This window comes from Stegodyphus dumicola, chromosome 2 (assembly GCF_044657685.1).
Source record: "Stegodyphus dumicola isolate Sdum_Otavi_A_Nest chromosome 2, ASM4465768v1".
NCBI classification, from domain to species: Eukaryota; Metazoa; Arthropoda; class Arachnida; order Araneae; family Eresidae; genus Stegodyphus; species Stegodyphus dumicola.
This window is the reverse complement of record NC_140769.1, coordinates 122033728-122050511: the sequence shown is the minus strand read 5'-3', so window position 1 is coordinate 122050511 and position 16784 is coordinate 122033728. Positions and strand designations below refer to the sequence as shown.

Genomic DNA, 16784 nt, shown 5'->3' with positions numbered 1-16784 from the left:
CATGTGTTTGCTTCATCTCAGTTTTAAATTACACGATTCGTACGAGATCAACATGCAAAAAATCAAGGAATTTAGCGAATTCTCTTAAATTCTTTATGAAGTAAAAATGCAGATAAAAAAAAGATTGGAGTCAGGAAAAGGAAAGATTTGAAGTTTCCTTTTTACAGCTTGGAGATTATATTAAAAATAATTCAGAAGCTTACGTTGTGAAGAATGTAACTTTGGACAAAAACTCTAAGAAAATGTTTATTACTAAATACAAACGCTATTAGTCGTCATTTAAAAGAACTAAAGTCGAATTTTCTAAGAAAATGTGAAGACAAAAATATTCATTTTTATTTTAAAAGAGCTTACATAAAGTGTCTTAATATTTTGAATAATATAAATCATTTAATAAAATTCTCGTAAAAAATACACATTAAAGATGTTTTTAAGCTTACCGTCATAATTCTGTTGGTCTTTCATCATAAAATCAGCATTATCTGTAATACAAAAAATGGATTATTATAAACATCGAAATTACTTAACAATGAAACATTTAAAAATTCTTCCATTATTATTTTACATGACTACATAAAATATAGTGTAGTAGAATTTAATTTACAATCTCAGTTATGTAATAATTTAATTCAAGTGCCTGCATTTTTTAATGTCTATTGACTGCATATAAATTTGAAGATAAGAAGAACGGGGCACGATTTTCATAGAAACAGACTGCATAAGGATGCTGAATTAGCTCAGCAGTAAAAACAATATGAATAAAGCTGAAAATAATAATGGATATCTCATTTTGTTGGCAAGAACCTGAATAATTAAAGTCATAACATTGTTGCATGCGTATGGGTTCGTAATGGATTGAATGCTGACGGAATCCATGATAGCTTGATAAAATTTACTTTACCAAAAGAAACACTTTACACTTCTAGAACTTTCCACAAAAATACTCTTACAGCTCTTCTCAGAGGGTGTCCACCGAAAACATCGCGGACGAAAACGTCGCGGATAAAACAACGCAAGGCGAAAACGTCGTGCTACAAAACATCGTGGGAGAAAATAAAGCAAAAAGAAAACATCGCAGTTCTAAGGCATCGTGGTACAAAATATCGTTTCGGAAAATAAAATGGTTCAAAAACTTCGGAGTTTAAAAACATCGTCGTCGAAAATATCGCGGTAAAAAACAAAGTACCTACAAATCATTGCATGATGATAATATCGTATTCATGCGCTTTTCAGGCTTTAATAATTGTAAATGGACACTCGCATAATCATTTGTGAGCGCAAGATAGGAAGAAGAAGAATTTTACTTTCATGTTTTTATTAACTAATAAACATTTGCTGAAAACGTAAAATGGAAACTTGAGCACAGAAAATTAATGCAACTTATAGCACTTAATAGAATTTTAAACTGGCATAGTTAACTAACAAAAGTCATTAACAAATCATTTTTTATAAAGTTTTACTGGTAATTTTTCATGAAAAGTATAATCTAAAAAAAATAGAAAAAGAAACTTAAGTAACTGCATGACCTTATCTATAAAAAATTGTTAAGTTAATTATGAGATCATTTTCTTCTCTTTCGTTCATCTCATACTCTTATAATGAAAATTATTTCTTGTTTTGTTTAAATTTCTTGTTCTGTTTTTTATTTATTAGTTAATAAAAAAATATAAAAGTGAAAATTATCCTCCTTTCTATCTTTCGCTCATAAATCATTATGCAATTATTATCCATTTACAATTATTAGAGCCTGAAAAACGCATGCCTGCGATGTTATCCTTATACAATGATTTGTAAGTACTTTATTTTTTACCGCGATATTTTCGACGACAATGTTTTTAAACTGCAAAGTTTTTGAACCGCTTCATTTTTGACTATGATACTTTCTCTTCGCTTTTTTTTTCTCCCACGATGTTTTGTACCGCGACGTTTTCGCCTAGCGTTGTTTTATCTGCGACGTTTTCGTCCGGAATGTTTTCGGCTGTAACCTCTCAGAGTAAGAGTACAATTAGTAGTTGCCACTTAAAATTACTAAGAATGTTAAACACAACGCAATGCAAATCGTAGCCAAAAGGACAAACTCTCCCACGGATTTCTCAGTACTCCGAACCCAACATTAAACTAAACAACTGAGAAGTGATGATGTCTCCTAGCTTATAAAGTTTTATTCTAATAAAAACGTTAATGTTAATAAAAATTTAGTTTTATTCATTTTCTTTTTACCCGAGAATGCCATCTTCAAGAATTATATTTGAGGGGCGCCAAATACTAGAACAATTATTACGATTCAAATTCGAGAAATTTAGTATTCGTTCCATCTTGACCAACAAGGAACTTTGTGTTTCCATATCGCATGTTTTTGTTATGCTGTAGAGACATTAAGTTATTTCGAAGCAGGTGAGATGAGAAATGAGCAACGCCTGACTCGAAATACGGGCCTCTCGAATACGCGCCGAGCGTGCTGACCACTGCACTACGCAGGCATGCGAAGAAGGCGGGCAGAATACCTTATATACTCCCCCTTTTAAAAGGCGACTGGAGATTACAGAACCTAATCACCAATTCTTGGTGGTGGAGAATCATCATCCACCACCATTTATGTTCAGGCGCCACTGTAGAGACATTAGGTTATTTTGAAGTAGCAGAAATGAAAAATGAGCAACGCCTTTGCCGGGACTCAAACCACGGACCTCTCGAATATGCGCCGAGCGTGCTGACCACTACACTACGAAGGTGTGCTAAGAAGTCAGGAGAAATACTTTATAATATAGATGATTGCACATCCCGTTAGTATTCGGAAGACCTGAATTTGAATCATAGGGAAGAAAATGCTAATTTTGTCATGCTTCCACTTCCGAATACATATCTGAAGATTCTACAGAGCTGCCAGAGTCAAATTTTGTGAGAGATAATTCGTTACCACCTGGATTTCGCGACTAGCTCTCTTTGCTTCTTTAATCCTATTTAAGTGGGGAGAATATAAAGAATTTCCACTTTAACCTTTGCATACAATAGGTGAAAGTGGCTCCAGATGCGCCAGATCTTTTGCTTGGGAGCACTTCTAACTCCTAAACAAAAGATCCGAAGTTAGAATCCCATGAAGGAGATATCTGATTTTTTGTATTTACTGCTTTGAAAAGGTCTATTATATCGAAAAAATTAGATTGAAAGTTACAGGATTTAATTTTCTATATGTGTTATTTAACTTCTTGTGTGTATATACATTTTGTATGAGAATACGTTTGGAAATTAAAGCCTCGCATATGCTTTGGATTAAATTCAGATTTTAAATTTTTCTCTGAGAGAAAAATATAATATAAATATTTTTTTAATCTTATTATTATTCTGATATGAAGAATGTGGCAACCTCCACAAACTTTTAGTATTTACATTTAAATAACCTTTTAGTATTTGCATTTAAATAAGTTTATGATTAATTTCACCTGTATAAAATAATCGTGCTGAGTGCGACAAAGGTGTCTATCAACGAAATTTGGAATCAGCTTGTTAGAAGAGACAGCCGTGGCTAAATTGCATACTGTCTTGAGCAGATTTTATTAAATTATAAAATTATTTTAAAATTTACTTTTGGCACTATCTTTTCTTTGAAGGAAATGTTTAAATTTAAACTATTGTTTCAGCGGTAGAAGTTTTAAAAAAAAAGGGTGGAAGAAAATGGAAAAGGAGGGTAGAATTTGTAAAATTATAATTTAGAAAAAACTTAAAATTCTTATTATTTGTTTATCATTATTTGTTCAAAACGTCTTAAAGTAAAATTCTAATACTGCATTACATTTAAAATTTATTTTTAAAGAGAAAGATTAGGCTTTTCTATCACTTGTTACAAGATCCTGGTATTTACCTAGAATTAAAAAATTAATTTTTAAAATAAGACCTTTTATCTGGATCAAGCGTTAAAAGTTTAAATTCCAATCTAATTTCCTACAATGTTCTTTTCACGATATTCTGAAGCTCTGTTTTATTCGCTTGAGGCTGCACTTCATACAGAAACACTGGCAGAATTCTTCGCTTTCCTTTGTGATACTTTTTATTGCTCTTTACGGTAAACTTTGACTATTTGCTGGAACGTTTCATCCCAGAATATTTTTTTTTTTTTTTACTGACTGTCTTGTTGTTATCCAAGCAAATGACTGGAGGTTTGTTTGCCGACGACTATTTGCGCTACAGTGGTTTGAGAAGAAATAGCTTGCTTAAGTGATTGCGTTTGATGAAATAATGTGAGAATCAAGGATTAACTATTATTTGCCATTGCAGTTGAAAATTTTGCTCTTACGTAATTTTTATAAATGATAACTTATAATGTATTTGATAAAAAATTATGTAGGCGCAATTTTAAAAATGTAATGTTTGTTAAATGTGTTACAAGGAAAAGTACTAATCTTGCGAATTTTAAGCCTCATAGTATGCAATACATATATGATTTTATATTAGTTTTTAAACTGATAGTTTTGTGGTTATTGTTTAAACACCATAGCAGTAAAACATTTTAACAAAGAGTTATTTAATTTATTATCTTTTTTTATACTATTCTGAATTTTGTTTTATGATTTTAATATGTGAAAATATTAAATTTATAATTGGCGTTTTTCGCAATGTCATAAAATGATTTACAAAATTGTAATTATTAATATTAAAATATGTAGTATTAATAGTAGCAAAATATTTAGTAATTAGAGTACTACTATATTAATAATAGTAAAAGATTTAGCATTTACATTAGAATACATTTAATATATTATAACATACATTTAATATATTATAATTTAATATATTATAATAAAGGAGGGAAAGTCTTTAGCTGAGTATATTGCTTTTTAATTCTATTATATGAAGCATTTAATGTATTAAAATGCATCGAAATTAGCTAAAATCGTATTGTATTTATCTGCATGCAAATAAATAGAATTTTAATCACATCCTTCTCGTGATCTGCAAGAACAATCTTGAAACAAAATTAAATACTTCTTCTCAGTTAACAGCATTTTGCATAGTATTAAATCCCACACTACACAGAAATTTAGTATTTAATCCCATATTAATTTTCCAAAATTGTTTTAATTCTGCAATATGCATATTATAATTCTGGTTTTCATTCGTCACTCACGCAGCTATAACTTAATCTACACTCGATTACAAAATTAAGCGAATTTGTTTGAGAAACTAATAGACAGATTTTGATGAAATTTGATATGATCATACATTTGCAATATAGGAAGAGATGAATCATCTAAATATTATTTTGTCTCCGGATGATTCTCAGCAAAGATTATAAGGTATCTTTACCGGCTTCTTAGAATGTTTTCGTAATGTAGTAGTGAACACGTTCGACGCGTATTCGAGAGGCCCGTGTTTCGTGTCCCGGCGAAGGTGTTGCTCATTTTCCATTTCTCCTGCTTTCAAAAAATACCTGACGTCTCTACAGTGGCGCCCGGACCGAAAAAGGTGATTCTCTAGCACCAAGATTCGGCGGTAGGTTCCCGTAATCACCAGTCGCTCTTTAAAAGGGGAAGTACGTATAGTATTTATCCCGTCTTCTTAGCATGCTTTCGTAGAGTAGTGGTCAGCAAGGTCGGCGCGTATTCGATAGGCCCGTGTTCCAGCGAAAGTGTTGCACATTTTTCATCTCTCCTGTTGCAAAATAACCTAATATCTCTACAAGCTCATCTGGAAGCTTTCAAATTTTATTACATTTTTATTTTATTTTACTTTTTTCTGAAATCTTTCGTAAACAAAAGAAATATAAAAAGTGTAGAATTATTTTCAAAAATTAATGCATATTATTATTAAACACGGAAACAATTTTCTCTCCTAAAAGTGTGACTCGCAGGATGTGATACTGGTGATCGTGAGAGATTGAAATCACAGTAACTGCATTCATGTTTTAATGAGCAATCGGATTTTAATGCAGTTATTTTTTCTGATGTTTCGAGTTAAAATATTTGGCAGTTTCTTTGGTTTGGGAATTAAAAGATTCGAACGAAGAAAATGTCTTTAAGTTTCGAGTTTCCAAAGCTAGAATCATTTGCAGAATTTGAAGTTCCATTTCTAAGGAAAATGTTTGAATAGAAAGGTACTTAATGGCGTTATTTTTCTATACTCATAAAATCATAAATTTTTATTTTGTGTTTCCTTGTATGGTAAGCTATCCTTTATTCTTTGACTACTTGATACATAAATAAATGATCTTAACCTAACCCTAACGAAACTGAAACCAATATTTCTTTCTGATTAACTTGATGACTTTTCTCCACGCATTATATCAAATAGTTGCACTTATGTTTTATTATAGAGTATTGTGTATTCAATACGTGTTCAATATTTGGACGATAATTTCTATGTTGAAGTTATATTTCATTTTTGATATATTATGCAGAAAACTTTCTTTAATTTTACTTACTTCTTAGAAATGAAAGTTAGGCTTGTGCAATTATCTTTCTAGCCACTAAACTAGCTCCCTATTTCAGATATCATATACTACGTGCAGCAATTAGTAGCTTGGAAAATTTAAAATTTTAAGTGATTATAGCTTAACCAAATATGCTACACTCCACGTTTAGGTTTTACGGTAACTGAAAACGCTGCTATACAACTATATCACTTTGAAACTTCCGCGCAGTACAATGGTTGCCTTATACAAAAAGTTTTTAGAACTGATCTCATTAAAAAACAATGAATGCAATATTTTTAGGAGTTACTCTAGATAATAACTTTGAAGTTATACATCGGTTTTCCCGATCCACAAGCCTTTCTAGAGCAAGCTGGGAGTCCTCTGTTGGGATGCCTTTTAGCTTCCTCGTAATATGCTTGTCCTGTAGATTACCTTTCAGCTTTAGTTCATTTTGGAAGCAAAACGCAATCTGTTGGAGATAAATCCGGCGAATAAGGTGGATGTGTAGCACAGTTTTTTTAACTCAAAGGGCTATTAATTTCGTTTTGGCATTTTGCGTTGGTTCACTACAAATGTCGGTTCACTTTTCAAACTGTTGCCACCAGATATTATCGCCCTATGTTATATTTAAATAAATTAAATAATGAAGCATCTGCATAAGTGTATGTATGTTTCTCGCATTGTGATAAAATAACGGTTCCTAGAGCCATCCAATTTTGAATAACGTAATGTTCCGCCTAATATGGGCATATGGAATCACAAATTTGGAATTTGAAATTTGGTTTATTACTGATTTAATATTTTGTTTTTGGTTAACAAACTCAACGACTTCGAAGCGAGCAACGGCAACGCTACAGACCAAAAAGAAAAGAAAAAAGCATTTTTATCTCCACCGCGTGAGACTGTGTATCAAAAATTCTAAAAATATGCTCATTTAAAAATTATTTTACGATATTGCTGTTGAATTAAGTTTTATGGTTTAAGTGCAAAGAACATGATATTTAATAAATAAAGGTAACATACAAAACGTTAAAAACTGTACCTTTGGGCGTGATATAAAATCTGAAAACAGTCAGATTTTTTACATATTTTTTATTTTTATTTATTTACGAAAACGCATGAATAATCGCTGTGTTTCGGGACGGCATTTTATTGCGCGGTAACAACCTTTTTCATGTGTGCATGAAAATCCGGAAGCACAAGGGCGATGTGTTTCAAATAGCCCAGGACTTAGAAGAGAAGGGCTAGCTCATAGAGTTTTTCCCCCTGAAGCAGAAAGTGAGAAGTGATGACGTAGTCATGATGACACTGAGCGCGCAGATGCAATTCACAGCTTGGAAATTGTTACGTAGAAAAAACAAATATAATACGCTTAACTTTTATCTCTTTAAAACTGACTGCTTGGTGCCGCGACAAAAAAAAAAAAAAAAAAAAAAAAAAAAAGTAACTACTAAAAACTACTAAACATTGTACATACATAAACAAAACTTTTAAATCTAAAAGACATCAAAGAAAGATATCCTTCCTGGTGTTTTGGTAGAATCACGATTAATTATGCACATCCAGAACAAAATCTTTAACAGGCTATCTCTCACTAAATGAAAACTAATTTATATCTCCAACCTGAAAACACATAAATTTCAATCTTAAATCTAGAGATAAGCTTAAACCTTGAACATTTCAAATATCACACAGAACTCTTCAAAACACCGGGGAAAGATACAATCTCCCAATTAAGAAGTTTACTCTTTAAATCAAAATAAATTCAGCAAACCGATCGTATAGTCACCAACACTAAAACTTATTTTTCTACTACCGCAATATAATTACCCAGGTTCGGTTGATAAACCATGTTTCTGAAAGGATCACATGGGTGACCTACAGTAGACCACAAATAATACACACAAAAAACATACAATATTAAAGATAATAAACACATTTATTGAAAATTCCCACACATTATAACTTAAGATAGCTGGCCAGACTACCCCTACAAAATCTTTTAAAGTTATTCATAGTTTTTTTTTTTTTTTTTTTTTTTTTTTTTTTTTTTTTTTTTTTTCAAATCAATCTCATATTTAACATTAATCCATTAATACAAAAATCATAGCGAAACACGTCTCAGTTCTTGATCATTTTAAGCAGGAAACCAAGAAGATTAAATTTATTTAAAAGACTAATTTAGAATCAATCATATTGAACATAGCACTTAAACATTAAAACAAAGATTCACTTCCTCCAATTAGATCAATTGACTTCTGACTATTAAACATTAAAAAAAAAATTAACTATCTCAGCTAGAAATTTGGTAAAAATATTCAATTTTTATCTACTTAACATGTTAACTCTTTAGTATTAAACATTTCCAAATTTAAAAGGATTATGCATCAAAATAAAACACCAATGAAAATTAAAAAGTCACTCACGAAATCGGCGTACCACCTTTGAGAGACTCAGGGAGCTGCCCCGATCTAAACTACAAATCCCGAAACAATAACTGCCAAATCTTCATCGTTGTTTTCCGGAACCGGAGCCTTTTCATAGTTCCAGTTTAAAGTTTTCAAATTCCTCCGTTAAGCAGCACTTTCACTCAATCAACTTCCCGTTTTCGAAGTTCCACTGAAAGAGGTCGAAACTGGAGACAAAAGACCAAAGCAGACCTCAGGCGATGACGACTTTCCATATTTCCATCTTTTCTAAAGCAAAATAGATACTCCAGCACGAACGAGCAGTTCAGACTGTTCCACAAATGGGAAAAAGAAATCTCAGCGACGAAATTGAAAATAATAGGCCGCAAGAATCGCCGCCGTCAAACATGTCGAGCACCCACACTGTCTCGGACCCTCCGTACCCAGAAATCTCGGAGATAAAACTTAACTGTATACCGCGGTCGACCACCGAAGAACCGCCGCGTTTTTCCTCCGCACCATCTCAGCACCTCACTGACCGCGGCCGACCCCTTAGGGGCCGCCGTCAAAGTAGCAAACCCCTAAGGCTCCAAAAACCCTCTTAAAATTCTTCTCTAAAAATCGCTTTTTTTTTTCAAGTTCAAAAAGATTCCCTCCTGCCTTCCGTGCAACGGCTTAAGAAACCTCGGTTTACACACACCAAAATTAGCGTTTTTGAACCAGCGTTTAAAATGAGCTGTGTGTGAAAGATAGCTATAATTTGGAAGAGACAATGTTACTGATTTATGCATTTTAGAGTGAACCATTAAAATTTTTAATAATACTTACTCAATTTTAAAGTATTAGATAAAATGTGCTACTCTTTTAACATAAAGTTCCGTGTGTTGTTTTTATTTTTATTTGCAGGTTTTCTATTTAATGCACGTTTATTTCTAATCATTTCTTTATCTGCATGCTAACTGAGAGAATTTCTATGCTGCTTCTAAGATAACTACAATAGCAGCTACTTACATGTATGACATATATGGCAACATTTCTGCTAACTTACGTTTGATTTTTTACCTAATTGTAAATTTTACATTGTTATAATTCTCTTCCGATTCAATATAATAATAGATATTTTTTAATAATTTTGTAATTTATACTTATATCTATATTACAATTAAATAAATGTATGTAAGATTGTTACCTTAATTTTGACAAAATAGCTTTACTCAGAGTACCTAAAACAGTCATTTAATTTTTCAAAAGTGTGAGTAAAGGAAGTAGGTTATTTTAACAAAATTAGTTTGTTAAATACTTGTTATTTTTGTTGGTACTATTTTGATACTATTCATAATACCGAAGATATTATCGATTAACTCATAGAAGTCAGATGCTTTTTGATTTCCTGTGGGGTGGAGTAAACCTTTTGCGGTACTTTTTGAAAATAATGTTTTCTCTGGAGCGAATTTTGTCTCTCGTTTTCCTTGACCATTGAATAATTCGGTTTTAGTTTGTGACACAATTTGATTTCATCTCAATCTCTATTTAAAACATCTTTAATAATTTCAAAATTTAAACAGTTCCATCTTCTAAAACAAATCCTTTATCAAAAACGTGGTTTCTCAGTAATTTGAGGCAGAGCGCGAAATGAGACCTCTGATTAAAACAATTTAAAAAGAACTGAGATTTTGAAAGACTGCACATTTTGAAAAGAACCGACAACTTGGTCCAGTTTAGAGTCATAGCAGAGTTTTCAATTTATATGCATTTCGTCGAAACTGAGAACGCATATTTTTTTCTACAGAATACAAATATTCGCTTCTTTCCTTCTTCAGAGTAAGAACATCACTTTGAATTCTTGGACTACACTAAAATTTAGCGCACCATTTCTTTAATTTGCTAATACTAGGTAAAGATATTTCAATTTCTTTTATTTTTTTTCTTTCCAAAAATCATAGCTTTAAGACGACAGAGCTCTTACGACAATGCAATATGAAATATCTTCACTAATCCACCTGATTTTTTTCTTCTTTTTCAGTAATGCATTAATCTGCATCTTTATAAAATTAGACTTTAGACATTTTTCCAAATTCTCCGATTTGTGCTCCCCCCTCCAAATTTCGCTATTTGAGATGTAAATTTCTGATACCAGTTTCTGTCTTGATGTCGTCACCTTCTTTGCCGCTGAACAAACATTCTAAAATTTTTCTTTTCTCTATTTTTCAATATTTCAATACAATTTTCTAAGGATATTATTTTGTTCTTCAAATTATCAATGCATTCTTGTTTATCCTTAAACATAGGGCATTCAGGAATATCTACATTTTCATTTGTGAGTTTTATTTCAAAATCATTAAAATTTGATTTATTATTGTCATCATCAATTTCGATTTATTATTGTCATCATAATTTACTTTCGGCACAGCATTCTATTTCAACAGTTTCTTTTTGTGGCTATCCAAACAAGCGATTTTTCATATCATCTTCATAAACACTTCATAGAAAATATTCGCTGCAGATTTTTCCGCTATTCACATTAATAGAATCTTGTTTTGACATTTGAGTATCCATTCTTTCGTCAAAAGCAAAATCTCATTTGGATCCTTTGGTCCCGCATGAAATAAAATATCTCATTCTTTCGTACTTCTGTAACTGCTACGGCACGTTACTACAGCGCAAAAAGCCATATTACGTAAACGATACTTTAATATATAGAATTTAAAATAAAAACTGACTAAAATTACATATATATATATATAAATTATTTTAAATATATACATTATTAGAAAACATATATATATATATGTAAGATAAAATATATGAATCAGAATTATAATATAACTATAAACATTAATTCTTCCTCTCTATTCTAAAATCGTAATAACTTCTCTGCATTGCGTCATTTCTTGATCACTCTATGATCGGCGCAGCTCTGATGACGTAATAATTGGGAACTGAAACTATCCTTGTAAACCGAAACTTTTCTCTTCGCATGCTTCCATCTTGCATAACTGCGCACTTCAGCTTTTGCTCTCTACTGTGCTAAGATGTAATTTCACTGGCTTGCTTTCTATCTCAACAATATCCAAAAATGTAAATCTTCTGTGGAAAGGTAACCTTGTAAACCAAAACTTTTCTCTTCGCATGCTTCCATCTTGCATAACTACGCACTTCAGCTTTTGCTCTCTACTGTGCTAAGATGTAATTTCACTGGCTTGCTTTCTATCTCAACAATATCCAAAAATGTAAATCTTTTATGGAAAGGTACGACTAGAGTGCCCAGTGATTGTGGCTACAAATATCAGTTGCAAATAAAAATGGAATTAAAACTGCCTCGACTGCCAAGTTCTTTAGATATTACCAAGTTAGCATTACTAGCATACTACGCAATCAAAATTTTTCTTCAATATGGATCTAATCACGCATCGACAGTGTTCCGTCTTTTCCTTTGCTTTTATTATGACAATTAAGCCGGTAGGATAGTTTCCTGCAGCCTGAAACCTCAATGGAAAAATTTAGTTCAGCTCTTCAAATCATCGTTTTGTGATAAATCCAAGATAATGTGAAAGAAGTGAATCATCAAATTTGTTTTTTCAGTGTTTAAAAAATAACAGATCACTCTTCTGCTGTGGTGTTTTGCAAGTGCTTCAAAAAATAATCACGCGTAGTGTTTACAGATTGAGAGTAATCTCTCGATAAATTGAGAAGTTCGAATGCCTGGTGAAAAGGAAATCATCAGTGAATTACTGTTTCGGAATTAAGCATTACAGCGGGTTCAAGATCGATCTGAGTTAGTGTTTGCAACTATGTGCGACAGAAAATTATTTGCACTTCCGCTTTTTCAACAGCTCAAAAATTATTACATTCTTGTGAATCTAGCTAAGGAACTAAATTATTTAATGTGCTGCGGATTCTATAGTTCTCATTTCATCTTTGGTTAACAATTTCTGCAATTAGTTTTGAGAAAATCTGAAATTCTTATTCATTAATTTTTCTAATTTTTCATAATTATGTGTAAGCAAATTAAGTAACGAATTTTAAGCTATTTAAATTATCATCGGGAAGGATATTAAGATAAGTTTTTATGTTTTTGAAATTTTGTTGAGAATTTTGAAAACGAATTTTATAGTTATTCTAAAAATGAAGTTGGTGTAAAAAATAAGTGAAATTATTACAGATAGGTAATATGAAATTATGGTAAAGGCATGTTAAATTTATTGGTGATTGTATGTTAAGTATAGTGTATGTCGAGGGAGTACTGGGTTCCTAAGCAGAGGCCTGTAATTACCTCTGTACAGTTGTTCCCTTCACCCTCTTCAAGTAAGATAATGTTGGAGGCTCTCATTTTATGAGTGTGTGTAATTTTTTATATTATTATTATGATTATATTTTTTAATATGGAATGTATTAGTGCAGTTCTCAAAGGCCAGGGACGGAGGCCTTTTCAAGTAAACTGCCTAGGCACCCTGGGCCACCAGTGCAGAGAACACACTGGTTAGCTCAAGAGGACAGCCCTATTGATGGATATGGTTTGTTTAGAAGTATTGCGAGGCTTCCAGTTTGGTAAAATCAGGAATTGTAAATGAAATATGATAACGGTGAAACCATAAATTCTGAAAATCTTAATCTTATTATTTATGATGTTAAATTATAATTTATCAGTATGGAAACAAGTATCATAAATATTTATGTGCATTACATTTTATTATAAGCAATGATTGTGTAAAAGTTTATTTTGTGATATTCTGTAATAACAAGAACCTTCCCTGAAGAATTATGAAATTATGATTATGTGAACTCTCAAACAAAAAGATTTTTGAACTGAAATGCTGAAAAATTCAATAGGACTCTAAAAATTAAAATTTTATTTAAAAATATTGATGTTTATAAATTATACTTTACAGGACAAAAATTTTATGATTTATGTTTTTTTTTTTTTTTTTTTTTTTACATCATTTGCTATTGCTTTAACTCTTTCTCTTTAAAAAGGCTTCTCTGTCACTACGCCTTTTTCTTTTTGAAGGGGGGGATATGTAAGATAAAATATATGAATCAGAATTATAATATAACTATAAACATTAATTCTTCCTCTCTATTCTAAAATCGTAATAACTTCTCTGCATTGCGTCATTTCTTGATCACTCTATGATCGGCGCAGCTCTGATGACGTAATAATTGGGAACTGAAACTGTCCTTGTAAACCAAAACTTTTCTTTTCGCATGCTTCCATCTTGCATAACTGCGCACTTCAGCTTTTGCTCTCTACTGTGCTAAGATGTAATTTCACTGGCTTGCTTTCTATCTCAACAATATCCAAAAATGTAAATCTTCTGTGGAAAGGCACGACTGGAGTGCCCAGTGATTGTGGCCACAAATATCAGTTGCAAATAAAAATGGAATTAAAACTGCCTCGACTGCCAAGTTCATTAGATATTACCAAGTTAGCATTACTAGCATACTACGCAATCAAAATTCTTCTTCAATATGGATCTAATCACGCATCGACAGTGTTCCGTCTTTTCCTTTGCTTTTATTATGACATATATATATATATGATTAAAATTAATTTGGGTTACGTAACCTCTAGAAAATCGTCTCGCAGCTGAATGAAACTACAGTTTTAAACGCGGGAAATCAGAACAGGTGGCATCACAGTGACGTCAGATTACTGCCTGTTAAGTCCCCCCCATTAGGCTCGCGAAGCGTCGGCGAGGAATCGAACAAAGAAATGAGCTAGCCCTTTCTATTTATCCCTGAAATAGCCAATACAAATACCACCAATTAAAATCCCACATTCACACTTTTTCCTTTGGGAACGAATTTCTGGTGAATCAAACGTCTGCAGTAACAAAAAAAAAAAAAAAAAAGCACTAAAATGTTCATCAGCATGGATTTTTGAAACGGAATTTCTTTGTCTTTGTAAAGTTTTGCCCAGCCCAATCTACACCTGTCTCTTCGTTTCTGGATCGTACGTCACGTGGTTTTGTTTGATGATTTTTTTCAAAAGGTCTTGATTACGGCATGCCAAGTCTGGATCACTGCAATAAAAAGTCTGGCATGTCAAGAAGTTCCTGACAAGTCGTAACTTAATCAGACTTTCGTCCTGTTGTTAATGAATGCGGAACAAAACGTGCATACAATTTTTTTATGCTAAATCCTCACCGGTTATTATAAAGGCAATTTCTTTACCAATGTTTAAATGTTCTGCAAGCATTCTAATAGTTAATCGACAATCTTGGTTTAACACAAGGACAACTTCGATGCTCAATATAGTTCGACTTGTGCGAAGACGTCCCGTTCCTTCGTCATCTTTTACGATATCTCTACCAGGGCTGTGGAGTCGGTAGTGAAAATGACCGACTCCTACTCTGACTCCGACTCCTGGAATTTTACAAACTCCGACTCCCTCATATATATATGAACATAGACACATGACTTTCAGCTTATTTTTCTAATATAAAAGAAATAATAGATACTACAGAAAAAATTGATACCATAGCAAATTATTGATATTAATTAGCATTTATTATGAAATGGGAAAACTGTCATTAGTTATTTCTAAAAAACAGTATAGCTTCGGCAAGATCTTCTCTGTTGAAGGGCCATAGATCCGATTTGATAAACTTCAGAGCTGAGAAGAGTCTTTCAACACCAACTTGAGTAGGAGGAAGAGCTGTTACTGTTAAGACTACTTTTTTTAATTTTTCAGGATAGACTTTTATAAGTTCTAAAAGAGGTGTCTTGCAAGCGCAATCATATTTCTCTATTTCCTCAAAGGCCCTGTAGAAATCTTCATTGTATTTTTTCATTTTTATATCTAAAGGCTCTTGGTTCTTTATTTTCATTCGCTTTGCCTTACCCTTTTCAATATTATCCAAAAATATTTCTCAAAATATAATTCATCACTGGAAGAGGATGATAGAGACTCAGTTGCAATACCTGCAGTTTGACTGTCCTGATTCGAATTCTCCAATTGTTCTAAGAATAATTTCATTCTTAATGAAAGTTCCTAGACGGCTTTCTTTGCCTTTTTAATTTGTTAGTCATCCAAAAAAAATCAGTGTTTCGGATCTATATATATTGAACCGAGCAAGATCTCATTGTCTGGCAAACTAGTTTATATTTTCTTCATTGAAGAAATGATTCCTTCTGCAATAAACCCTCCATTTCAGAAAGAACAAACATCACATTCTTCCATTCTCGCCTCCTGTCAATTCTTCAGATTGCAGCTTTTTTGTGGCTATATATGGTATAGAAAGAAGAGTTTCCAATTCTGGAAGATCATTCTACGGTATTTCTGTTAGTGAAACATTAGGGTTATCTACATCTTCTAAAAAAGTTCTTAACTCTAACAACTTCTTTATCATCAAATATGTACTTCCTTATTGCGTTGCTTGATCAATAATTGCTCCTCTTCCTACTCGCTTCCTAAAAATGACATCAATTTTGGGAGTTCTTGCTGTTATTGTTGCTTACCTAAATTTACCAGTGAGATTTGTAACTAAATGAATCAGTTTAATCACTAATGGCAAATATCACATTCGTCCTCCTCCCTTATATTTATTTATTAATATGTCAATAAAACAGAAAGTAACTATTTATTAATGTATAGCCCTGATCTCTACCGTCTAGAAACCTACGAAACCACGAAAACACATTCAAGTGTGATAACTACTCAAAATAATAGTCAATGATAAATTTCGCTATCAGTTTTGCCACTTGTTATTTTAGTTTAGTAACACTTATTATCAGTTTTGCTGCTCGTTATTTTAGACAAACTTTTATCGCACTTCATTGTTCCTAACAAGATTCCATTACAATCATAAATAACATACAAACACAAAAGGATAATTTTCTCCTTAACAACTCACGTTATCCCAATGTGACTAGCAAACTAGAAAGAAAATGTTTGTTACTTTATAGTTTAGTTTCTTGTAAACAGACAGCGCTGAGAAAAGTAATGTTAAATCAGTCTTAAAAATTTT

The 16784-nt window shown here is 32.1% G+C and overlaps 1 protein-coding gene and 1 long non-coding RNA gene across 5 annotated transcripts in view; one reads left to right on the top strand and one right to left on the bottom strand.

Moving 5' to 3' along the window:
• Window positions 1-16784, bottom strand: part of LOC118181399 (lachesin-like) — a 1014793-nt gene that overhangs the window by 657301 nt on the left and 340708 nt on the right. For both annotated transcript variants that reach the window (XM_085811099.1, XM_085811100.1), the window contains exon 2: window positions 441-482. In XM_085811099.1, the coding sequence (XP_085667225.1) occupies window positions 441-482 (42 nt within the window). The remainder of the gene's footprint in view (window positions 1-440; window positions 483-16784) is intronic.
• Window positions 1-16784, top strand: part of LOC118197960 (uncharacterized) — a 414567-nt gene that overhangs the window by 388277 nt on the left and 9506 nt on the right. The gene's annotated exons all lie outside the window — the stretch shown is intronic.